The sequence below is a fragment of the Narcine bancroftii genome, chromosome 4, assembly GCF_036971445.1.
Source record: "Narcine bancroftii isolate sNarBan1 chromosome 4, sNarBan1.hap1, whole genome shotgun sequence".
Taxonomy (NCBI): domain Eukaryota; kingdom Metazoa; phylum Chordata; class Chondrichthyes; order Torpediniformes; family Narcinidae; genus Narcine; species Narcine bancroftii.
In genome coordinates, this window is record NC_091472.1 from 234,128,000 (window position 1) to 234,147,092 (window position 19,093).

At 41.3% G+C, this 19,093-nt stretch overlaps 1 protein-coding gene across 3 annotated transcripts in view; it reads left to right on the plus strand.

Moving 5' to 3' along the window:
* The window catches only part of LOC138761720 (ras-associated and pleckstrin homology domains-containing protein 1-like), a 285,406-nt gene extending 279,372 nt beyond the window's left edge, over window positions 1–6,034 (plus strand). The window contains exons 17-18 of one of the 3 annotated variants that reach the window (XR_011356454.1): window positions 129–271; window positions 5,810–6,034. Coding sequence is in view for 1 of the 3 variants with exons in the window: in XM_069934348.1 (XP_069790449.1) it covers window positions 129–194 (66 nt within the window). In the remaining 2 variants the exon portion in view is untranslated. Of the gene's footprint in view, window positions 1–128; window positions 309–5,809 lie in introns of those variants that run through there. The other 2 variants (XR_011356453.1, XM_069934348.1) reach the window with 2 other exon arrangements.
* Window positions 6,035–19,093: the final 13,059 nt, after the last annotated feature.

Genomic DNA, 19,093 nt, shown 5'->3' on the forward strand with positions numbered 1-19,093 from the left:
CTTAATCAGGCCAACATATTCAAATATCCAGTTGGAATATCCTGCGTGAAGTTTCCAGTTAGACTTGTAGATTTCAAAGAATAGTAATCTTGGCTCACTTCACCACTTTCCCATTACTGCATTTACAGACTGGAGATGAGAAACCTCCCAACTCCATACTGGAGAATTCAACAGGACAATTGAAAGTGGACTAAGAACAAATCCATTGGAGCACCAGCAAACATCTATTTCTTGTGTCATTAGGGGCTGGTGACACGTTTATCAGTTACATGTATGTTTGGATTTGCCTATCTCTCCACTTTACAGCTGCAGCAGATAACTAACTTTATTTCCTTGCTGTTAGAGAGTGCCTTAGCAGTCATGGATCTTTTAGTCTGATTTGCTTGCTTGAAATTGATGGCTTGACTGCTTGTTCATTGTGCAATCGTTGCCTTACCTGAAAATGGAGATAATTTCAGAACCAAGACAAGTTGTTGGCATCCAACAACTTCAGAATGTTGTTCTAGCCTGGACAATGATTTTAATTGTGCTGTGAAAATGGAAGTTTTTCTTGTAGATATACCTGTGCTAGGTGATGACGTCTGTTAGAACATTATTCTAAAGAGGAGGTTACTCACTTAAAACCAGCAAAGGGTTAACTGGGTGACTTGTTGAAACATCAGTAAAGGATTTGGGTTATTATTTAGCTCTGCTGTAAACTTCTCTACAATCAAAATGGAGAACATGAAGTGTCATTTCTGAGTCAAGAGTGTTGTGGGTTCAAGTCTTTCCCACAACTGCAGATGTCAGATGAAGACATGTCAGTCCTGGGAAAACTATTGGAGAGGATTCTAAGGGACAGTTTTTGGGAGCATTTGGAGAAGGATGGCCTAATTAAAGGAAGCATGGCTTTGTGGGAGCAGGTTGTGCCTCATGAGCCTAATTGAGGTTTTCAAAATTTCAAAAGAAATTGATAAAGGTAGGGCAGTGGATTTGGTGTACAGGTACTCCCCGACTTACAACCTACTCGACTTATGGGCATCCACAAATACACTGAATTTTTTAAATATATGGTTTATGTTGTATTTGACAAACTATAACAGGGATACAGGGCTTGTAAGAGCCAAAATGTGCGTGCTTGTTATTCAGCATCCTGGGGTCCATAGGCTGGGCACAGCCATCTTGATTCCTGTAGTCTTCGGTTGACACATGCACGGTGGGTTCGCATATTGGAGTTTGGATGGTGCATGAGCAAGAGTTAAGGGCACGAATTCACTATTGTCAGGGCACTAAAGTCTCCCGCATGTGCTAACCAAACTCCAATATGCGAACCCACCATGCACGTGCCAACTGAAGACTGACGTGTGCACAGGAATCAAGATGGTCGCATTCAGTCTTTGGAGCCCGGGATGCTGAATAACAAGGTAACTACACACATTTTGGCTCTTATATGCTCTGTATCCCTGTTACAGTTTGTCAAATGCAACAAAAATCTACAATGATAAAAGATTTGATTCAAAAGTTTGTTTTAAGACTTAGGCACTCTATGAACGGGCAAAATTCTACTGGCGTCCATTCCTGTCCCAATTATAGTTGTAAGTCGAGGACTGCCCGTATATGGATTTTAATGAGCCTTTACAAGTTTCCCCATGGTAGACTCATCTAGAAAGTTATGAGGCAAGAAAATTATGGACTTTGGCTGCATGGTTTCTGAATTGGCTTGTCCAAAGAAGGCAGAGGGCGGTAGTAGATGGAGTGTATTCTGCCTGAGGTCGATAACTAGTAGTATACCATAGGGATCTATTCTAGGACCGCTGCTGTCTATAATTTTTAATAACTGACTTGAATAAAAAAGTGGAGGGGTGGGTTAGTAAATTTGCAGATGTCACAAAGGTAGGAGGTGCTGTAGATAGCATAGAAGGTTGTCATAGGTTGCAATAGGATGGAGACAGGATAAAAAGATGGGCAGAAAAGTGGCAGATATTCAGTCTGGGCAAATGTGAAGTGATGCACTTTGGAAGATTAAACAAAGGTGGAGTATATTAATGGCAGGATAATTAGCAGAGTGGAGAAAGTGATATTGGGAGTCCAAGTTCGTAGATCCCTCAAAGTCGCTTCGCAAGTTGATAGGGTGGTTAGGAGGCATATGGTGAGATGATTTTAGTTGACTGAGTTCCTCTTAAACATTTTTATTGACATATAAAATTACATGCAAAATTTTATGGAAAACATAACCAGTCATCTCATATACAAGTACAAAAAAGAGGATAGAACTACATTAGACAGTTCCTTAATCCACATGAGAAACAATTTATTGAATTAATCTATGAAAACAATGTTAAACCCATATTTGGCAAATTAATCCAAATAAAAATTGATAAAAAGAAAAAAACCTAAAAACAAAATCTAATTCACCCCCTCCCTCTAATCAAGGTAACTTTCGTGAAATTAAAGGGAAATTGTGGATTGGATAGTGATTCTCGGATGGAGAATCCCCAGAACATTCAAAATTCTTAATTCTTCCAATCATGTTAGTATTCTATGAATGGGCCCCACATCTTTATAAATTGAAATTTTCCATCTTTAATATTGTATCTAATTTTCTCCAGGCTTAAATAGGACATTACATCATAGAACCACTGTGTATGGGTAGATGAAGAGTCATCTTTCCATTTCAATATAATTTCTCATCTAGCTATTAGCATGATAAAGGCTAAAATTTTCACCTGAGTTGCAGGCAGAGGTATATCTGGCTCCTGTGAAAAACTAAACAAAGCAATTAATGGACAAGGTTCTATTTTAATCTTAAAAATCATTGAGAAAGTTTGAAAAAGGTCTTTCCAAAATCTCTAAATTCCAAAAAAAATATGGATCAGTGAAGCTTCAAAAATGTTTCACTTCTCACGTAGTGATGGATCAATATCTGCATAAAGTGAGATATTTAAGTTTGGACATATGTGTTCTATGTACCACCTTAAATTGTAATAAGCAATGCCTTGCACAAAATGAAGAATCATTAATCAAGCTGAGAGTAGAGTACCAATCTTCATCTGAAAATGTTATGTTCAAATCTCATTAGTTGATTGAGTTCAAGAGCTGTGAGGTAAGGTTTCACCTCAATAAAACTCTGGTTGGACCATACTTGGAGTGTCGTGTTCAATTCTGCTTGCCTCACTGCTGGAAGGATGTAGAAGCTTTAGCGAGGGAGCAGAGGAGCTTTACCAGGATGTTGCCTGAATTGGAGAACATGTCAATTGAGGAAAGATTGAAGGAGCTAGGACTTTTTAGAGTGACAGAGGATGAGAGATGATTTAATAGAGGTGTATAATATTATGGGCAACATAGATGAGGTGGACAGCCAGCACCTTTTTCCCCAGGGCAGCAATGGCTAATACCAGAGGACACCTGTTTAAGGTTGGTGAAGGAAAGGTTAAGAGAAACGTCAGAGTTTTTTTTAAAAACACAGAGAGTGGTGTGTGCCTGTAAAGCATTGCTTGAGGAGTTGGTGGAGACTGGTAGACTAGGGCCACTTAAAAGATTCTTAGCTAGAAAAATTAGGGTTATGGTCTGTGAGGCTGGAAATATTAGTTTAATGGTTTATATAGGTTTGGATAACATCATGGGCTGAAGGGCCTGTGATGTGCTGCAATGTTCTATGTTCTTTGTAATAACACCAGGGAGGTCTATTTGCACAAGACTTATGGAGAGCCCTAAGTCGCAGGTTGAGAGTGGAAGTTGCCATGGTTGGTGTTATTTGGGTTAAGTCTGCACTGGGACATTTATAAATATTACCCATTTGGATACAGGGTCATTCCTGTTAGAAGCCCTAATGCTGCCTCAGTACGTTACTAATAGTAATTCTGTCTCAGAATCATAAACAACTATACAGTTATTCAGCGACTCACCCAGACTCACTTCCATAACGACATGCCCTTCCTCGCTGCTCCTTTGCTATGCAGTTGATCTTATTAGTACTGGCTTCTTCAGAAGAACTGTAAATTAGTATTTTCCATAGCTCTGCTATTTTTCTATTGATTATTTTCTATTCAACTCTGTATCTGATTCTCTTTAGAAATTTGCCATATGTAACTGGCCAGGGAGGATCCATTACTGAATGAAAAATGAGTCAACATGGATGAAAATTGCATGGCAAAAAATATAATATTGTTTAGACTAGAATGCACAACATATTGGATCTTTTCAAAAGACCTGCTCAGTAGCTTTGCAAAATCCCATGCTCATTTGCTGATTAGACCATTTAAATAAAACCCTTTCTCCTGACCAAGTTTGGCATGATTCCAAGGAACAGATTACAGCAACATTAGGGTTATTGGGAAAGTGGACGGGAATGCTGGAGACTGTGGAAGAAAAGGCAGCAAGATGCAAGGGAGCAGAGGGGACATCTATAATAAATAATGATAATTTATTGTCATATGCACAGGTACAATGTACAGATGCACTGAAATTCCTACTTGCTGCAACCAAATAGGTACGTAAGATGCACCAACTAAAACAGTACGCATAAAATAACCACAATATGCTAAGACATAAAAATAGATAATAAATGTAAATAGATAAATGTTCACAGATACAGTTAGTGTAAAAAAAAAAGTGATTTCAAGATTGCATCAAATCTTTTGATTATATTGGACTAGGTTAGGGCAGTACAGGGAGGTTCAATAACATGATTTGGATAAATTCTGCAGCTTTGAGATATCAGCAGGAGTAGCAAGAGTGCAGTGAGGGGGCATTGGTGCAACTGAGGGGCAGAAGAGATGGGAAAGTTGGAGAAATTGAGCACAGAAAACAGCCCCAAGAGGATAAAGGAAGCACAGGAGATTGTGTAACAATGGAGAATATCAAAAGTTCCAAGAGACCTGGGCAGAAAATGAGTGATTGAATATATTTAAGTTGGAAGGGAAAATTAGCAATGTCGATGGACAGAATACCAGTTCCAATGAATTAATAGCAAGTGCACAAATCAAATTTCAGAGAGTGATTTTCTGCCCAATTACTCCTTTCTTTGGCTTGGCTTCGCGGACGAAGATTTATGGAGGGGTAATGTCCACGTCAGCTGCAGGCTCGTTTGTGGCTGACAAGTCCGATGCGGGACAGGCAGACACGCTCCTTTAAGGTGCAGACAGATCACAAACGGTCATCAAAGTGACAACATTACTTAAATAATTGGCATTATATTACAATGTGGTGATTTTGTAAATGATTGCTTATTAATTAAATGTAAAATACTGTGTCCTACCAAATGTCTTTTAAAGATCCGTTTGATCCAAATGACTTAAGATGTATGCCAGCTGGAACACGAGACAAAATGACTTTCATGCGCTTCTCCCAGTCAGCAGATGAAGCCATTCTGTGCCTGACACAATCCAGCTGGCATTATTATCACACAATAAGCTTGAGGTGCATGAAGAATCACCAGCATCAATTGGCTTTCAATCAGTCCCATAAATTGAAATAAACCACCATCACTTTCAAAGATGTTTAGATAAAATCAATGCTGAGTAATATAAGCAGAAGTTTTGAAAACATTTGTTGGAGACCAGATCATTCTTGATGAAAGAAAACTTAATGATCCACCCAGAAAAACTGCTGACTGACTCATCTTTCTTTCCCTTTGACCTTGTTGCTTACGTTAGAGGCTGTACTGTTTGGTTTAAGGAAAAGGAATACCTTGCGTAGAACCAGAGTAAACTGGAACTGTTCTAGATAGTTTGGCATACCTTGTCCCTAGCTATTTTTTTTCTGAATGTAATAATGATTTGGGATGCCGTTCAAAATTATGAACCTCTGTATTTGCTTCAATAACTTTCAGACTCTTAGAGAGAGCAGAAATACTGAAGTCATTTGCCAACCTTCCCAGCCAAGCCATGGAATTGGGAATTCAACTTGAATTTATTGACCTGCAAGTCCTCTGCAAATAAGATGAAGTAAAACTAATTCAGAAAGATTTTCAATTGTTGATATCAACATCAAGAGTACTTCCAGTTAACGGATAATCTTGAAGCAGTAACACATCTGGTAACATTAAAAATAAAGCCTGATATTCCCAAAAATTGTCTCCCAGAAGTAATGCAATCTAACACATTAATTCTGCAAGTGCATCCATTGGTAAATTGATTATAGTTTTAATGATTCAAAAGCAGTTTAATTTGGCGGGCCTGACATGTACTCTAATCATGTGCTGTGTGTTGGAGAAGCTGTATGTTTAGAGAGGTACTGACAAAACTGCTAACTTTTTCCCCCAAAAATAAATTTTATTCACCACCTGCTATTTACAAAATAGAAAACTATTAAGTTTTTTTCTTGTCCTTAATGACATATCCATACATTTCTATCAATTATACATTTCCATCAACATGTTCATTCCCTAATTAGCACTAATGTAGCACTTTGTTGTGTTACGAGCCCAGAGGACCCCAAAACCCAGCAGCAATAGATATTCACCTAGACAAATGGTTACTTAAACAAAAGTTGCTTTTAATTATCTTTAAACATGAAAATAGAATTAAACTTTAACTTATCTCAAACAACCCCCTTCTAATTCTAAGCGCACGTGTGTGTAATGTGTGTTTAAGTTCAGAAAAGTTCTTTAGTTCACAGTCCAATCTCACTTCTCATTCCTCCAAGTTCATTGGTTGCAGGCAACTCTTATAATGCACAGAATTTAACATTTATAAAGGCTTTGGTGCTTGAAAGGTAAATGGTTACCACTCTGAAGGTTTTCAGAGACGGATTTGTTGTTCCAGGACATCCACAACTGATGAACTTCCATCAGCCACTCCAGTGTCTTGCTCACAAAACTTGCCCCTTCAGGGTTCTCCAAATGATAACCTCTTTTTTTTCAGGTCATCACAGAATTCCTTTGTATTTCTCTTATTCCAAGTGAAACATTAGACAGCCAGCCCTCTCTTCTTGCATGAACCACAAAGGCTTTGACCAGGCCATTTTTCAAATTGGCTTTCCACAAACTTGCCAGCTTGTTCTGTTCCAGTCCCAGCTACTTCTACTGGCTGTAACACTGTACAATTGATCTGTGTGTGTGTGTCTATCTCTCTCAAAGAGAAAAGCCTGTTTGACTCTCTCTGCTTGCAGCCACATGACCTTCTTAAAGCAACAAATTCTCTTCCAGACAATCTGCGGCTCCAGCAAGATCTTTCATCTGTTGCCTTTTGTAAACAACAACCATTAGTGAAGTCTGTTGAGCACTCTTCAAAGCTCTTGCAAATGTTGTGAGGCCCCAATATGTCTAGCATGGGGCAGAGCTCCAGTATTTCAAATAAGATGTTTTCAAGTGTTTGCATGTGACCTACTCTAACAAACCTTTCCCAAAAACATATCTCTATACTCTGTCACAGTTGTTAGTCTCCCCTCTGTTTGAGGGACTTCCCCTCAGTCTATGCACTCAATTCCATAACAGAATGGCTCTAGACTGTGGTCCTTGCCCATAGTGTCCTCACATTGGCTATGCCAAGTCTCAGTTCATCTCACAGCATATACACCTGCAGCCTGGAATGTGCCAGTTGGCAGCATTCCCTCACCAACATCTTGGTGTGCAGAAAGACAAACAGGTTTTGGAAAGACCAAAGTGAATCTTTCATCGAGTTGATGATCTTCCAGAAGCTCTGGATATTTGTCTCTGCATGTCCCTGGGTGCAGCCCTTAAATCAAAGAGACCTCTGTCACACTGGTACTGGAAATGAACTGTGACAAGGACCCTTGCAACCTTCTCTATATGCTCTTAAAAATCTATATTCTACAAAAATGTGGGCATCTCCACACCACTGCAGTGTTCTCTCAGATAACATGTATTATGGGTGATATTTCTGTCATACAGGAAGGATCTAACTGGGAGGGCATCTCTCACTGCCAGTAATGCCAAGTCTTGGTGCATGTTTGTGAACATTGGCAATGAGGCATTTCACCAGGTGTCCTGGACCATTTGTTTAGGGAACCACCCCACAGTCCTTGTCCCTCAGTGTCTGCAGATGTTCTGTGCTGACCACTGCCTGATGAATTTTTCTAGAAAAACGTACACAAAGGATAAGTAATGTAGCAATGTCCATCTGACTGGGACATTGCCCAGCAAATGATCCAGGTCTGCCTCTTAGGACAGGTAGAATCTCAGCCCATACCGGCACTTGGTGCCCATTTATTTTGGTTCCACACACAGTCTGATACACCCACCCTCATAGATGGTCATCATGATGAGGGCCACTGTGGGTATACCCTTGACCCCGTTGCCTGGTAACTTGTACATGGTAACCCTTGGACCTTTTCCATTGTGGATACCCATATGAACTGGAAGTTGCTGTAGTGTCCACCATAATAGAAATGAGGGGATGGGTCACACCTGAGCAACATACAGAAGTTTCGAGCATCTCACCCCCAATGATAATGTTCTTCCCTGTTACTGAAAGGGATTGATTTGCAACAACCTATTTTTGTTGCATGCCTTGGCTCCTCCAAACCAGATAACCAATGCCTTCCTGTACATCAGGGCTCCCCAAACATTTTAGACCATTGACCCCTTCAGGGACTACATGGTCCCTTATTGACCCCTAGGCATGGAATCCTGGTGCTGGCCAAGGGGCTGGAAGTGGGGGGGGGGGGGGGGAATGTGCTAGGTAGGGTGGCCAGATATCCAATTTTAGGCTGGACATTCCAGCATTTTAGCCTTCTGTCTGGGGCCACCTCAAGCCGGAAGTTAATTTGCCCTCAATTTTGTGGCCATACACCCCCAAATGGAGGACAAATGTAAGGACAGGAAGGGCACTGACCTGTTAAGTGTACTGTCCCATGGTCTGCAGGCCATGCATGGCCAGCTGGCGCATTTGTGATGAGGGGAAAATGAGACAGTGATGTTCAAAGTGCCACTGGTGCATGCACGATGAGGGGGAAGCGTGGCAGTGGGGCACAAAGGATCACAGTAGGTAAGCCTCCACCACCCTCCCCCCCTCCCTTCCTGTGCTGGATAGGGGAGTGGGTGGTGGTGGTGATGTGGAGGCGCTATTTTAAATTGACCGCCCCCCCCTCCAGTATCTTTGATCCCCTGAATGGTCCCATTGAGCACTGGGGGTCGATATTGACCACTTTGGAAACCTCTACAGAACATGGATGATGTCACTATTTTCTGGTTTGACATATGATCGGCCTGCAGACTGATCAGCTTCTGTGGCCAGTTTGTACCAGCATAGGGATGTCAAGGTAAACTGGAAGAGGAGGCGATGCTTTTTGTTAACTGTTCTGACTTGTCCACCATCCCTTTCACACCCAGATCTGACAGAATGAGGCAAACCCGTGGAAATGTTCAGGCAGCCAATGAAGCCATACTCCAGAATTTATCTGGTTGTTAATGCTGTGCGAATGCAATTTTACCAATGTTCATGCAGAAACAATTTAAGCATTATTCAATAACTCAGACAATTTGAATTGTTAAACAATTAAACTTAAAATAGTTCAACATGTTTGACATGATAAATTTTAAATTAGTTTACATTTTCTGTGATTTGTCCTCATCAAAATGAATGTAGACACTGAAAATGCACCACGACTAACCAGTGGGACATTCTCTGAATTAAGTGCCAGGGAATTACAAGTGGTTATCCTTTTATCCAAGATCCTTGGGACCATACACTTCTCAGTATTCGGATTATTCCGGATTATGAAATTAAAATGGTGGTAGTACAGATTCGCACAAAAAATAAGCATTTTATATGGAGCGATGCTGCATTGAAGCCAGCTCAACGAGAAATGGCTGTCTTCATTACCCATAATTCCTCCTGCAGCTGGAATTGTTCTGGGAAATGCAGAGCAGTTCCAGCTGCGGGTGAGGGGATTATGGGTAATGAAGACGGCCATTGATCCCATATTAAAACAAAAGGCTTGCTCTCCACACCCTTGTCTGCCTCCTTCTGGCTCAGCTGCTCTCTCCCCTCTCGCCGCCCAAGTCGCATTCTCTCCTTGCTCTCTCCCCGCTGTAAGGTGTCTGACTCACTCATTCTCGAACAAAGCAGACCTAACACCGCTCACTCATCCAAGTCACGCTACCACTCTGTCTCCACTCACCGCCAGTCCCGTGTTCTCTCCTTATTTTATCCCCCTTCGCCACCCGAGCTGCGTTCTCTCCTTGCCCTCTCTAGAATACTTGAAAATATACTGGACATGCACAAATGTTGGTTTTTTCAAGGTTTTTGGAATCATGGATAAAGTGTTAAGGATCTGAATAGGAAATTCTATCCTATTGTTGGAGTTACTGATGTCAACATTTGAGTGGAGTTTCCACTAAGCATCCCCTCTTGAAAGTTAGGAAGGATATCCACTTCCACTCAGACTTCCACAAGTGTAACATTTCCTGGGAAATATTTAACATATTCACAAATTTGAACAATTTTTAAAAGGCACAACTTCCACCAAAATCTAGATTAAGTTTGAGAGAAATATATTCATAAGCATTGAACTTTTCACATACAATTGGATGTCAACATTTGATTAGTTTGAAATATATTTGGAACAAACTATTTAACCCCAAACTTAGAGGGACAGGGCTGGAGGAAAGGAGATGCAGGGATAGGGAAAGAGAGAGATATTGGAGGGGGGGAGGGCAGGGTGCCTAGCAGAAAATGGAGAAGTTGCTATTAATGCCATCTAGTTGGAGGGACCCACTGGGGAGATCTCTGCCATTACAGTGGACAGAGTGAAGGTGCTGAATGAAGCAATCTCCCATTCTGTGTCCAGTCTCTGATGTAGAGGAGACCACAACAGGAGCACTGGATGCAGTCAATAACCTCTGCAGATTCACAGGTAGGGTTGCTTCACTTGGAAGGACTGTTTAAGCCCCACATGGTGATGAGGGAAGAGATGTTGGAGCAAGTGTAGTATTTCCTGCATCACAGAAGTTGGTACCAAGGAGGAGGTTAGTGGGAAGGGATGAGGGAGTCATGGAAGGAGTGATCCTTTCAGAAGGCGGAGAGGGGAAGATGTGGCTGGTAGTGGGACGGTATAAGTAACAGAAAGTGTAGAGGATGATATGATGAATGTGAAGGCTGGTGGGGTGAAAGGTAATGACAAAGGAATCCTGTCCTTGTGTCTGGGAGTTGAAGGGGTCTGGGCAAATGTGCAGGTGAAGGTCAAGTTGATGAGAGGCCATGCTTTTAAAGAAAGAGGACATCTCAGATCTCACCTGTTAGATCTTATCCTGGGTGTAGATGCAATAGAGATGGAGGAATTACAACAAAGGACCAGAATCCTTGCAGGAGACAGGGTGTGAAGAAGTGTATAAGTTTAAATTTAGACATATAGCATTGCTACAGGCCTTTTTGGCCCACGACCCCACACCGCCAATTACACAATTAGTCAAGGTAATTGGGAGTTGGTGGATTTATAGAATATGTCTGTTGAGAGTTTGTCTCATGTGATGGAAACAGATTGAGAAAGGGGAGAGCATTGCCAGAGATGGACCATGTAAATTTGAGGATAGGGTGGAAATTGGCAGCAAAGTGGATAAAGTTGACAAGATCATGGGTATATGTGGCAGCATCACTGTAGTGGAGGAAGAGTTGAGGAGCCTTGCCTGTGTTGGCTTGTAGCATTGATTGCTCCACATAGCCAACAAAAAGACAGGCATAGCTGGTACCCATGTGGGTAACCCTTTGTCTTGAAGAAAATGGGATGAGTCAAGGGAGAAGTTACTGAGGATGAGAACAAGTTCTACCAGGTGGAGGAGAGTGATGGTGGATAGGGAATGGTTGGGTCTGTAAATTAAATGAAGGACTTTGAGGCCTTTGGTATGGGGGATGGAGGTGTATAAAGTCTGTTAGTCCATGGTGAAGATGAAATGGTTGAGTTCTGGGATGTACAGTAGGTAGGAAGAGACTGAACTGGTGAAGGAGGGGGAGGGGGGGAGGGAAACAAAACAGTGTCAAGGTAAACAGATACCAGTTTGGTAGGGCAGGAGTACATGGAAACAATGAGTCTACTTGGACAATTGGATTTGTGGATCTTGGGTAGAAAGTAAAACTGGGCAGTGTGAGTTGGGAATCAGTAGGACTGAGGAAGGGAGATGACCAGATGTGATGAAGTGAGAGATAATGCAGGAGATGGTGGCTTGATGTTTTTTGGTGAGGTCCTGTTCAAAGGGGAAGTAAGAGGAGGTGTTTGAAAGCCATCTGGCTTCAGAAAGGTAGAGGTCAGTGCCACTCTTTTCTGTGGATTTGATGGTGAGGTTGGGATGGGTGCGGTGAAAGTGAAGGGGGTGTGGTGAGAATAAGCAAGAGGAGATGAAACATTTGAGGTCTCGGCAGCAGTTGGAAATATAAAGATCCAGACCTCGTAGCAGGCCGGAACAAGATGTCCAAAAGGAGGAAGAAGATAAAAAATAATTTTTTTGTTTGAAGGCTGGGGAATTTAAAACTAGAGGGCGTAGATTTCAGGTGAGAGGAGAAATATTTTAAAAGGACCTGAGGGGCACCTTCTTCAGAGGGCAATGGGTGTATGGTCAAGCTGCCAAAGGATGCTGTGGAGGTGAGTACAAGGACAACAATTAAAAATATACATGGATAGGAAAGGTTTAAAGGGATATGAGCCAAGTGCAGGGAAATGGGGCTCAGTTGGGTTGACAATTTTGATTGTCATGGACAAGTTGTGCCAAAGGGCCTGTTTCCATGTTGTAAGACTGCCTCTATATATAAGGGGGGGGGGGGGGTGTATTATTGATGCTGCTGCTGTGCCAGGAACCTGGCATGAATCCTTGCCCTTCACTGGCACCATCTGAATGTGAATTCTGCCTGTGAATGCAGTGTTGGAAGGGCTGAAACAGGCAATGCAACCTCTCAGATGAAATGGGCCACTGCTGGAGATTGTCAGTAACTACACCCAATAGAGGAGATATTTGGATCCTATGATCTCTATCAGCACAATCTGTTGGATGTGATAAAAACAACCATCTCCCCCTTTATCCTTGCTCAGAAATTTCCCCAATGGTAACATGGTGATCGCTTGTGTGACAGGGTATTTAGAGGTAGCTTGGGAGGAATTGCTAGAGCAGTTTGCACACACAAATTTTAAAACAGAATATTTGCAGGACTTTTGCAGAGTGCTTTTTGCAAGAGGCAACAAAGTATCAACATACAGCTTGCCTGGGAACATGTGATCTTTGCAAGCAAGAACAGAACAGCTTTGCTCTCAGAGAGGGAGGGAGTGAGAGAGGAGTCACAGAAATCAGTTCCAGAGGGACAAGCTGGCAAACTTTGGAAGGCTGTCTGGTCAAAGGAGAAGACTGGCAGTCTGAAAGACCTGAAAGAAAGTGGATCATCTGGAGAACCGTGAAGGGGGCAAGTTTTGACAGCAAGACTGATTGATGAGGAATCAGTTGCGGATGTCCTGGAAAAGGAATCTCTCTCTGAAAATCAGCAAGAACCCTCCTGAGTGGTAACCATTTGCCTGTTAAACACCAAAGCCTGGTGAACTTTGTTAATGCTAACTTCTGTACACAGTACAAGAATTGCCTGCAACCAGTGAGATTGGACTGTGATCCAAAGAACTTTTCTAATTTTAAATATACATTACACACACCCGTGCTTAGTATTAGAAGGGGGTTAAGTAGTTAGGTAGGTTAAGTAAGTAGGTTAAGTAATAAGTTAAAGTTTAATTCTGTTTTCTTGTTCAAATATAATTAAAAACAATGTTTGTTTAAGTAACCCTGTGTTGTAGTGCATATCTATTACTGCTGGTTTTTGGGGTCCTCTGGACTCTGTAACATTTTATGGGAAAAAGCACTCCTCAAATATTCTGTGTTTTAAAATGTGTGTGTGCAACCTGCTCTAGCAATTCCTCCCAACCCACCTCTAAATACCCTGTCACACTTGTCTTTAAACTGTGCAGCCAAACAAGGAAAGAAGACAGCAACTTCCATCACATTTAACAGGAGAGAGACTGGAATCCAGGCAGACTGTCAAAGCATCGAGCAGGTGCACCAATCCCCAACAATGGCCCACACTCATCCTGCCTGCTTAACTACAGCTCTCCACACCTAGCTGCAGGCAGTTAGTTTAGTGAGAAAGGCAAGGGTTTTGCCAAGTACTTTTAAGTGTTCAGATTAGAGAACCAAAAGCACAACATTGACTTAGCATCCTGGGATACTTATGATAGCTATTTAGATGTTAGAAGTGGGAGGTTGTGTTTCAAGGACTCAGAATTACAAGCTGCAAATATGCAGATGACCATATTAGGAGGTTATTAATATATGAATAGCAACTGAATTTTAAGAGATTTTGCATTTCACAGAAAAATCATGATACAAGTACTGTCTGGAAAATTGGTTGGTGGCGATGGGAGGTGTTTCAAGTAGGTTTGAATTATTTGTTTCTACACAGTATGTTTTATATAATTAATATCCTTTGTTAACTCCCACGACACTGATTATGGCTGATTTGGTCAACTCAGTTGGTTGCAAAACTGATTGCAGGGGGCTGATGTAGCAATGTTTGCTTGCCACCTGAGGGTGCTCTCAGACCATGCTTTCACCCGACTTCAATTGGTAATATTGCTGCAAACTTCAGTACTCATTTATATTCTCTTGCTTTACTTAACCACATTTGTTCAAACCCCCTTACTACTCTGGTACACTTCAGTAGTCCCCCTCCCCAACTTAAGCTGCAGATTGATGAGGTACAGATCATTGATGCTGCACAGCTGCAGAGATATAAAGCTGGAAATCTGACATTAAAACAGAAAATGCTGAGACGCTCAGCAGGCCAGCCAGCATCTGCAGCAAGAAAAAGAATCAATGTGGTGGCAAAAGACCCCACATCTGCAGCATCCTCTTCTCCCTGTCTTGCTCTAGCCTCTGTATATAAACACCTGTATTCCAAAATAACACCACGTGTGGCCCATATGCTGATCAGAGTTCCAAAATGCACTTTATTTGCAAATTAACCTTCATAGTTTTCAGTGACTTCTCACCACAAGGGTAGCTGAAATGAATGTAGTTCCCTTGGATGATAAGGGGGGAATTAATATTAGATAATGCTAAAACAGCTGAGACTATTTTATGTTTGTCTTCACAGCGGAAGACACCTCTAACATGCCAAAGAATGAGGACATCCCCCACCCCCCAACTTATCATCTTCAAAAGATGAATGGGAGGTGAGGATTTGAGGTACTGCTGAGCAAACTGGTGGGTCTCGAGGTAGATAAGTGCCCTGGTCCTGATGGAATGCATCTCAACGTTCCGAAAGAAATGTCAGATGTTATAGTAGATACGTTTGTTGTAATTTACCAAAACTCTGGGCCCTGGACAGGTCACAGTGGAATGGAAGACAACAAATGTCATGCCATTGTTCAAAGAATGATTTAGGCAATTGGCAGGTAACTCTAGGCCAGTTAGCTCAATGTCTGTTGTCGGGAAAATGCATGAAGCAATTATTAAAGAAGAAATAGTGAGACATTAGAATAGAAATCAGCAGACACGGAATTTGAGAATGAACGCAGCAAATAGCAGGGAACAGGTGCAAGTTGTATACTTGAATTTCCAGAAGGCATTCAATAAGATACCACATAAAATACTTATCCACAAGAGAAGGATGCTTGGAGTTGGGGAGAATGCATTAGCATGGATAGAGGATTGGTTAACTGACAAAGGCAGAGAGTTGGGATGTTTCTCTGGTTGGCAATCAGTAGTGAGCAGAGTGCCACAGGAGCTGTCCATGATATACATTGACAATTTGGAAGAGGGGACTGAGTGTTGCATATCTAAGTTTGTTGATGACACTAAATTGGGTGGAAAAGCAAATTGTGCAGATGACACAGAGACTGCAGAGAAATATAGATAAGTTAAATAAGTGGAAAAAGGTCTGGCAAGATTGAGTAATATGTTGTTAAATGCAAGGTCATCCACTTCGGAAGGAAAAATACATCAGTTTATTATTTAAATAGTGAAAGATTGCAGCATGAGGTGTAGAAGAACTAAGGAGTGTTTGTGCGTAAATTGCAAAAAGTTGGTTTGAAGGTTTGCAATGTTGGTTTTCATTGCAATAAAAGCATTGATTTTAAGTGCAGGGGATTTCTACTGAAACTGAACAGGGTGATACTGAGGCCACACCTGGTAAATTGTGCACAGTTCTGGTTTCCTTACAAGAGAAAGGCGTGGAGGTGGTTCATACTAGTTTCACCAGGTTGATTCTGGAGATGAGAGGAAATTGAGTTGCCTGGGACTATACACATTGAAATAAGAAGAATGAGAGGGGATCTTATAGAAACATAAAATTATAAAAGGGGTAGAGACTAGAATTAGGGGACACAGCCTCAAGGTTTGTGGGAGTAGATTTAAGACAGATGAGAAGGAACTGCTTTTCCCAGAGAATAGTGAATCTGTGAAATTCTCTGCTGAAGGAAGCAGCACATTAAATATAGTTAAGACATAGATTTCTGCATAATACGAAAATTAATGGTTAAGGGGAAAATGCAGATAGATTATATCATATATTATTTATTGTCATGTAATAAAACAGAAATATAACATTAAATGAAAGTGCCATAAGGCAGACAGATACACTATTAACATTGGCTTTGCCCAACACCTCTACCAGTCAGAGAAAGAGAGGTAAAAGGGAGTTCTCCAGAACCACCGAGTGTCCATGGATTTGCCTCCAGTACTCCTGCAGCCCCACAAGACTCCAGTTCAAACCATTGGCAACCTGAGCCCAGTTCCAAACCCCTTAGTTCGATTAATGAAAATTTCTCCTTTATCTGTCTCACTGATGAATTTTGAACTTGTGAATTACTTCATATTTTTGCCATTTCACTGTCACTATCCATGATTTTATAAGCCTCTCCTTCACCGGGTCTATTCTTCTGTTTTTAATTTTGTGTGCTTGTACAATGTTTGAACACAATGCTGATTCCTCCAGAGTCATGCCACAATAATCTAAATTGTATCTATTGTGGCAGCGCTAGCGACCCAGGTTCGAATCTGGTGCTGTATGTAAGGAGTTTGCACATTTTCCCCTTCTCTGCATGTGCGTACTCTGGGCGCTCCAGTTCCTCCCATTCTTTGGACAGCACAGGCTCAGGCCATAAGGGCTGGTTACCAGGCTGCTTGTTAAATTTAAATCACTTATTTTATTGCATGAGTGGTTCAAAACTCAAAGGGACCCACGAAACCTTAAAGATTTGCTCATTGTTGACAACATTTAAGTTTTAGCTCAACTCAAACCCATTCTGCTCACAATTTTTAAACATCATTATCTGAGCCTTGATGCCTGCCTCTAGTTTGCTTCGTGTTTCCTTCTCTGTTTCATTCATATTTAGGCTTGTTTCATTTTTTTCTGATTCCGTACCCTTGGGCCCTGTGTTGTCTTGAATAAAACTTTTACCACACTCCTTGTATTTACCTTCTCCATGAGGACTGGTCCAAATTTGTCAATTGTTCTGGTCCCAAAGGAATCCATCTTACCCCAATCAGCCTTTTTAACCATCTCCAATTCTTCTGGCCTATCAGTTTCTGTATGATTTGCATCCTCAATCCTGGGAAGAATAGGGAATAGTGATCAAGAGATTACTACATTTTTAGTCTAGCTCCATGCTGATGGGTTGTCTACCCATTCTTGTCCTTTTTGCCTGCACGGCCCATATCTCTCTAATATTTCCTATCCATACTTGTCAAAATATTTTTTAATTATTGTAATTGTTCCCATCCTACAGCTCATTCCATATACCCACCACCCTCTATGAAATAGGTGCCCCTTCAGGTTCCTTTTTACATCATTTGCTTCTCACCTTCAATTAATGTCCTCTCATTTTTGACTCCCCAACCTGGGAAAAAGTTTAGCTTTTAGCACCTGATGCTCATTCAGAAGAACCTACTTCATATTTCTACAACTGGGATTTTCTCTATTCACCTTAAGAATTCACTTAGTCTGAATCAGTCTGAGAATGTCTGGGTCACTCAGTGAGTTCTAGCCAGTGTGTTTATTTTAATATTCTAGTTTTCACAGAGTTACAAAGCCATCCATGTACACACTCACAACCAAAGTCTGTATTTGCCCCAACCTCCCCCCCCCCCCCACACCCGCCTCAGCGAGTACATTCCAAAAACTTATCTCGATCCCACCCACCATGGGGCACTTGACCCCTATCAAAACCTGTAATAAAAATAAATAATGGCAGCAATGCCATTCAAATAAAAACTAAAAAGAAAAGAAAGAAACTCAAAAGAAAAAAAGAAAACTAAGGACCTGTAAAGAAAAGGGCAGGTTCGTTATCTGTGCCAAGTCCCATTTCTGTAACCTTGCCCCTATTTAAAAGGGGGGGGAGGAAAATCAATTTATCTGAGTACCAATGTACAGATATGTCATGCTTCCTCTGTAGGTTATATGTGATTTTCTCCAGAGGAATGCAACTCTGCATAATATTCCATTGTGTGGTATTGAGCTGGGAGTCGGACTTCCACGAAAGTGCCATACACTTCCTGACTAACACCAAAGCAACTTTAACAAACTAAATTTTGAATTCAGTCAGTCTAAATTGCACTTCTCCAATATCCCACAAGAGGAACAGCTCCGGGTCCTGTGAAAAATCCACTCTTGTAATGTTTTTTTAGAATATCCCCTCGGTCTTCCCAAAAAGGTCTCACCTTTGAGCACAGACTGGAAAAGTGGATGAAAGTTCCCACCTCCACATCACATCTAAAACACATTGCTGAAATCTCCGACTTTGATTTATATAGTTTCTGAGGTGTACAGTACAACTGGTGCAGGAAGCTATACTGCACCATCCTGATTCTGGCATTGACAACCCCCATCACACTGTCCATACACAGGTCCTGCCACCATTCTTCATTGATTGTTGTGCCCAAGTCTGACTCCCATCTCTCCCTCGACCTTTGTCCCTCGGACCCTCACTTTGGAATATGTAATACATCTTAGAAATAAATTTACACCATTCCCCTTTCGAATTAGAATTTCCATGTCGCTACATTCAGGCAGGGTCATAGTTGATCCCAATTTTTCCCTCAAAAGGGATCTTATTTGCAGATAGTAGAAGAATGTTCTGTTGGACAAATTATACTTGTTTCTCAATTGTTCAAAGGACACAAGTTTCC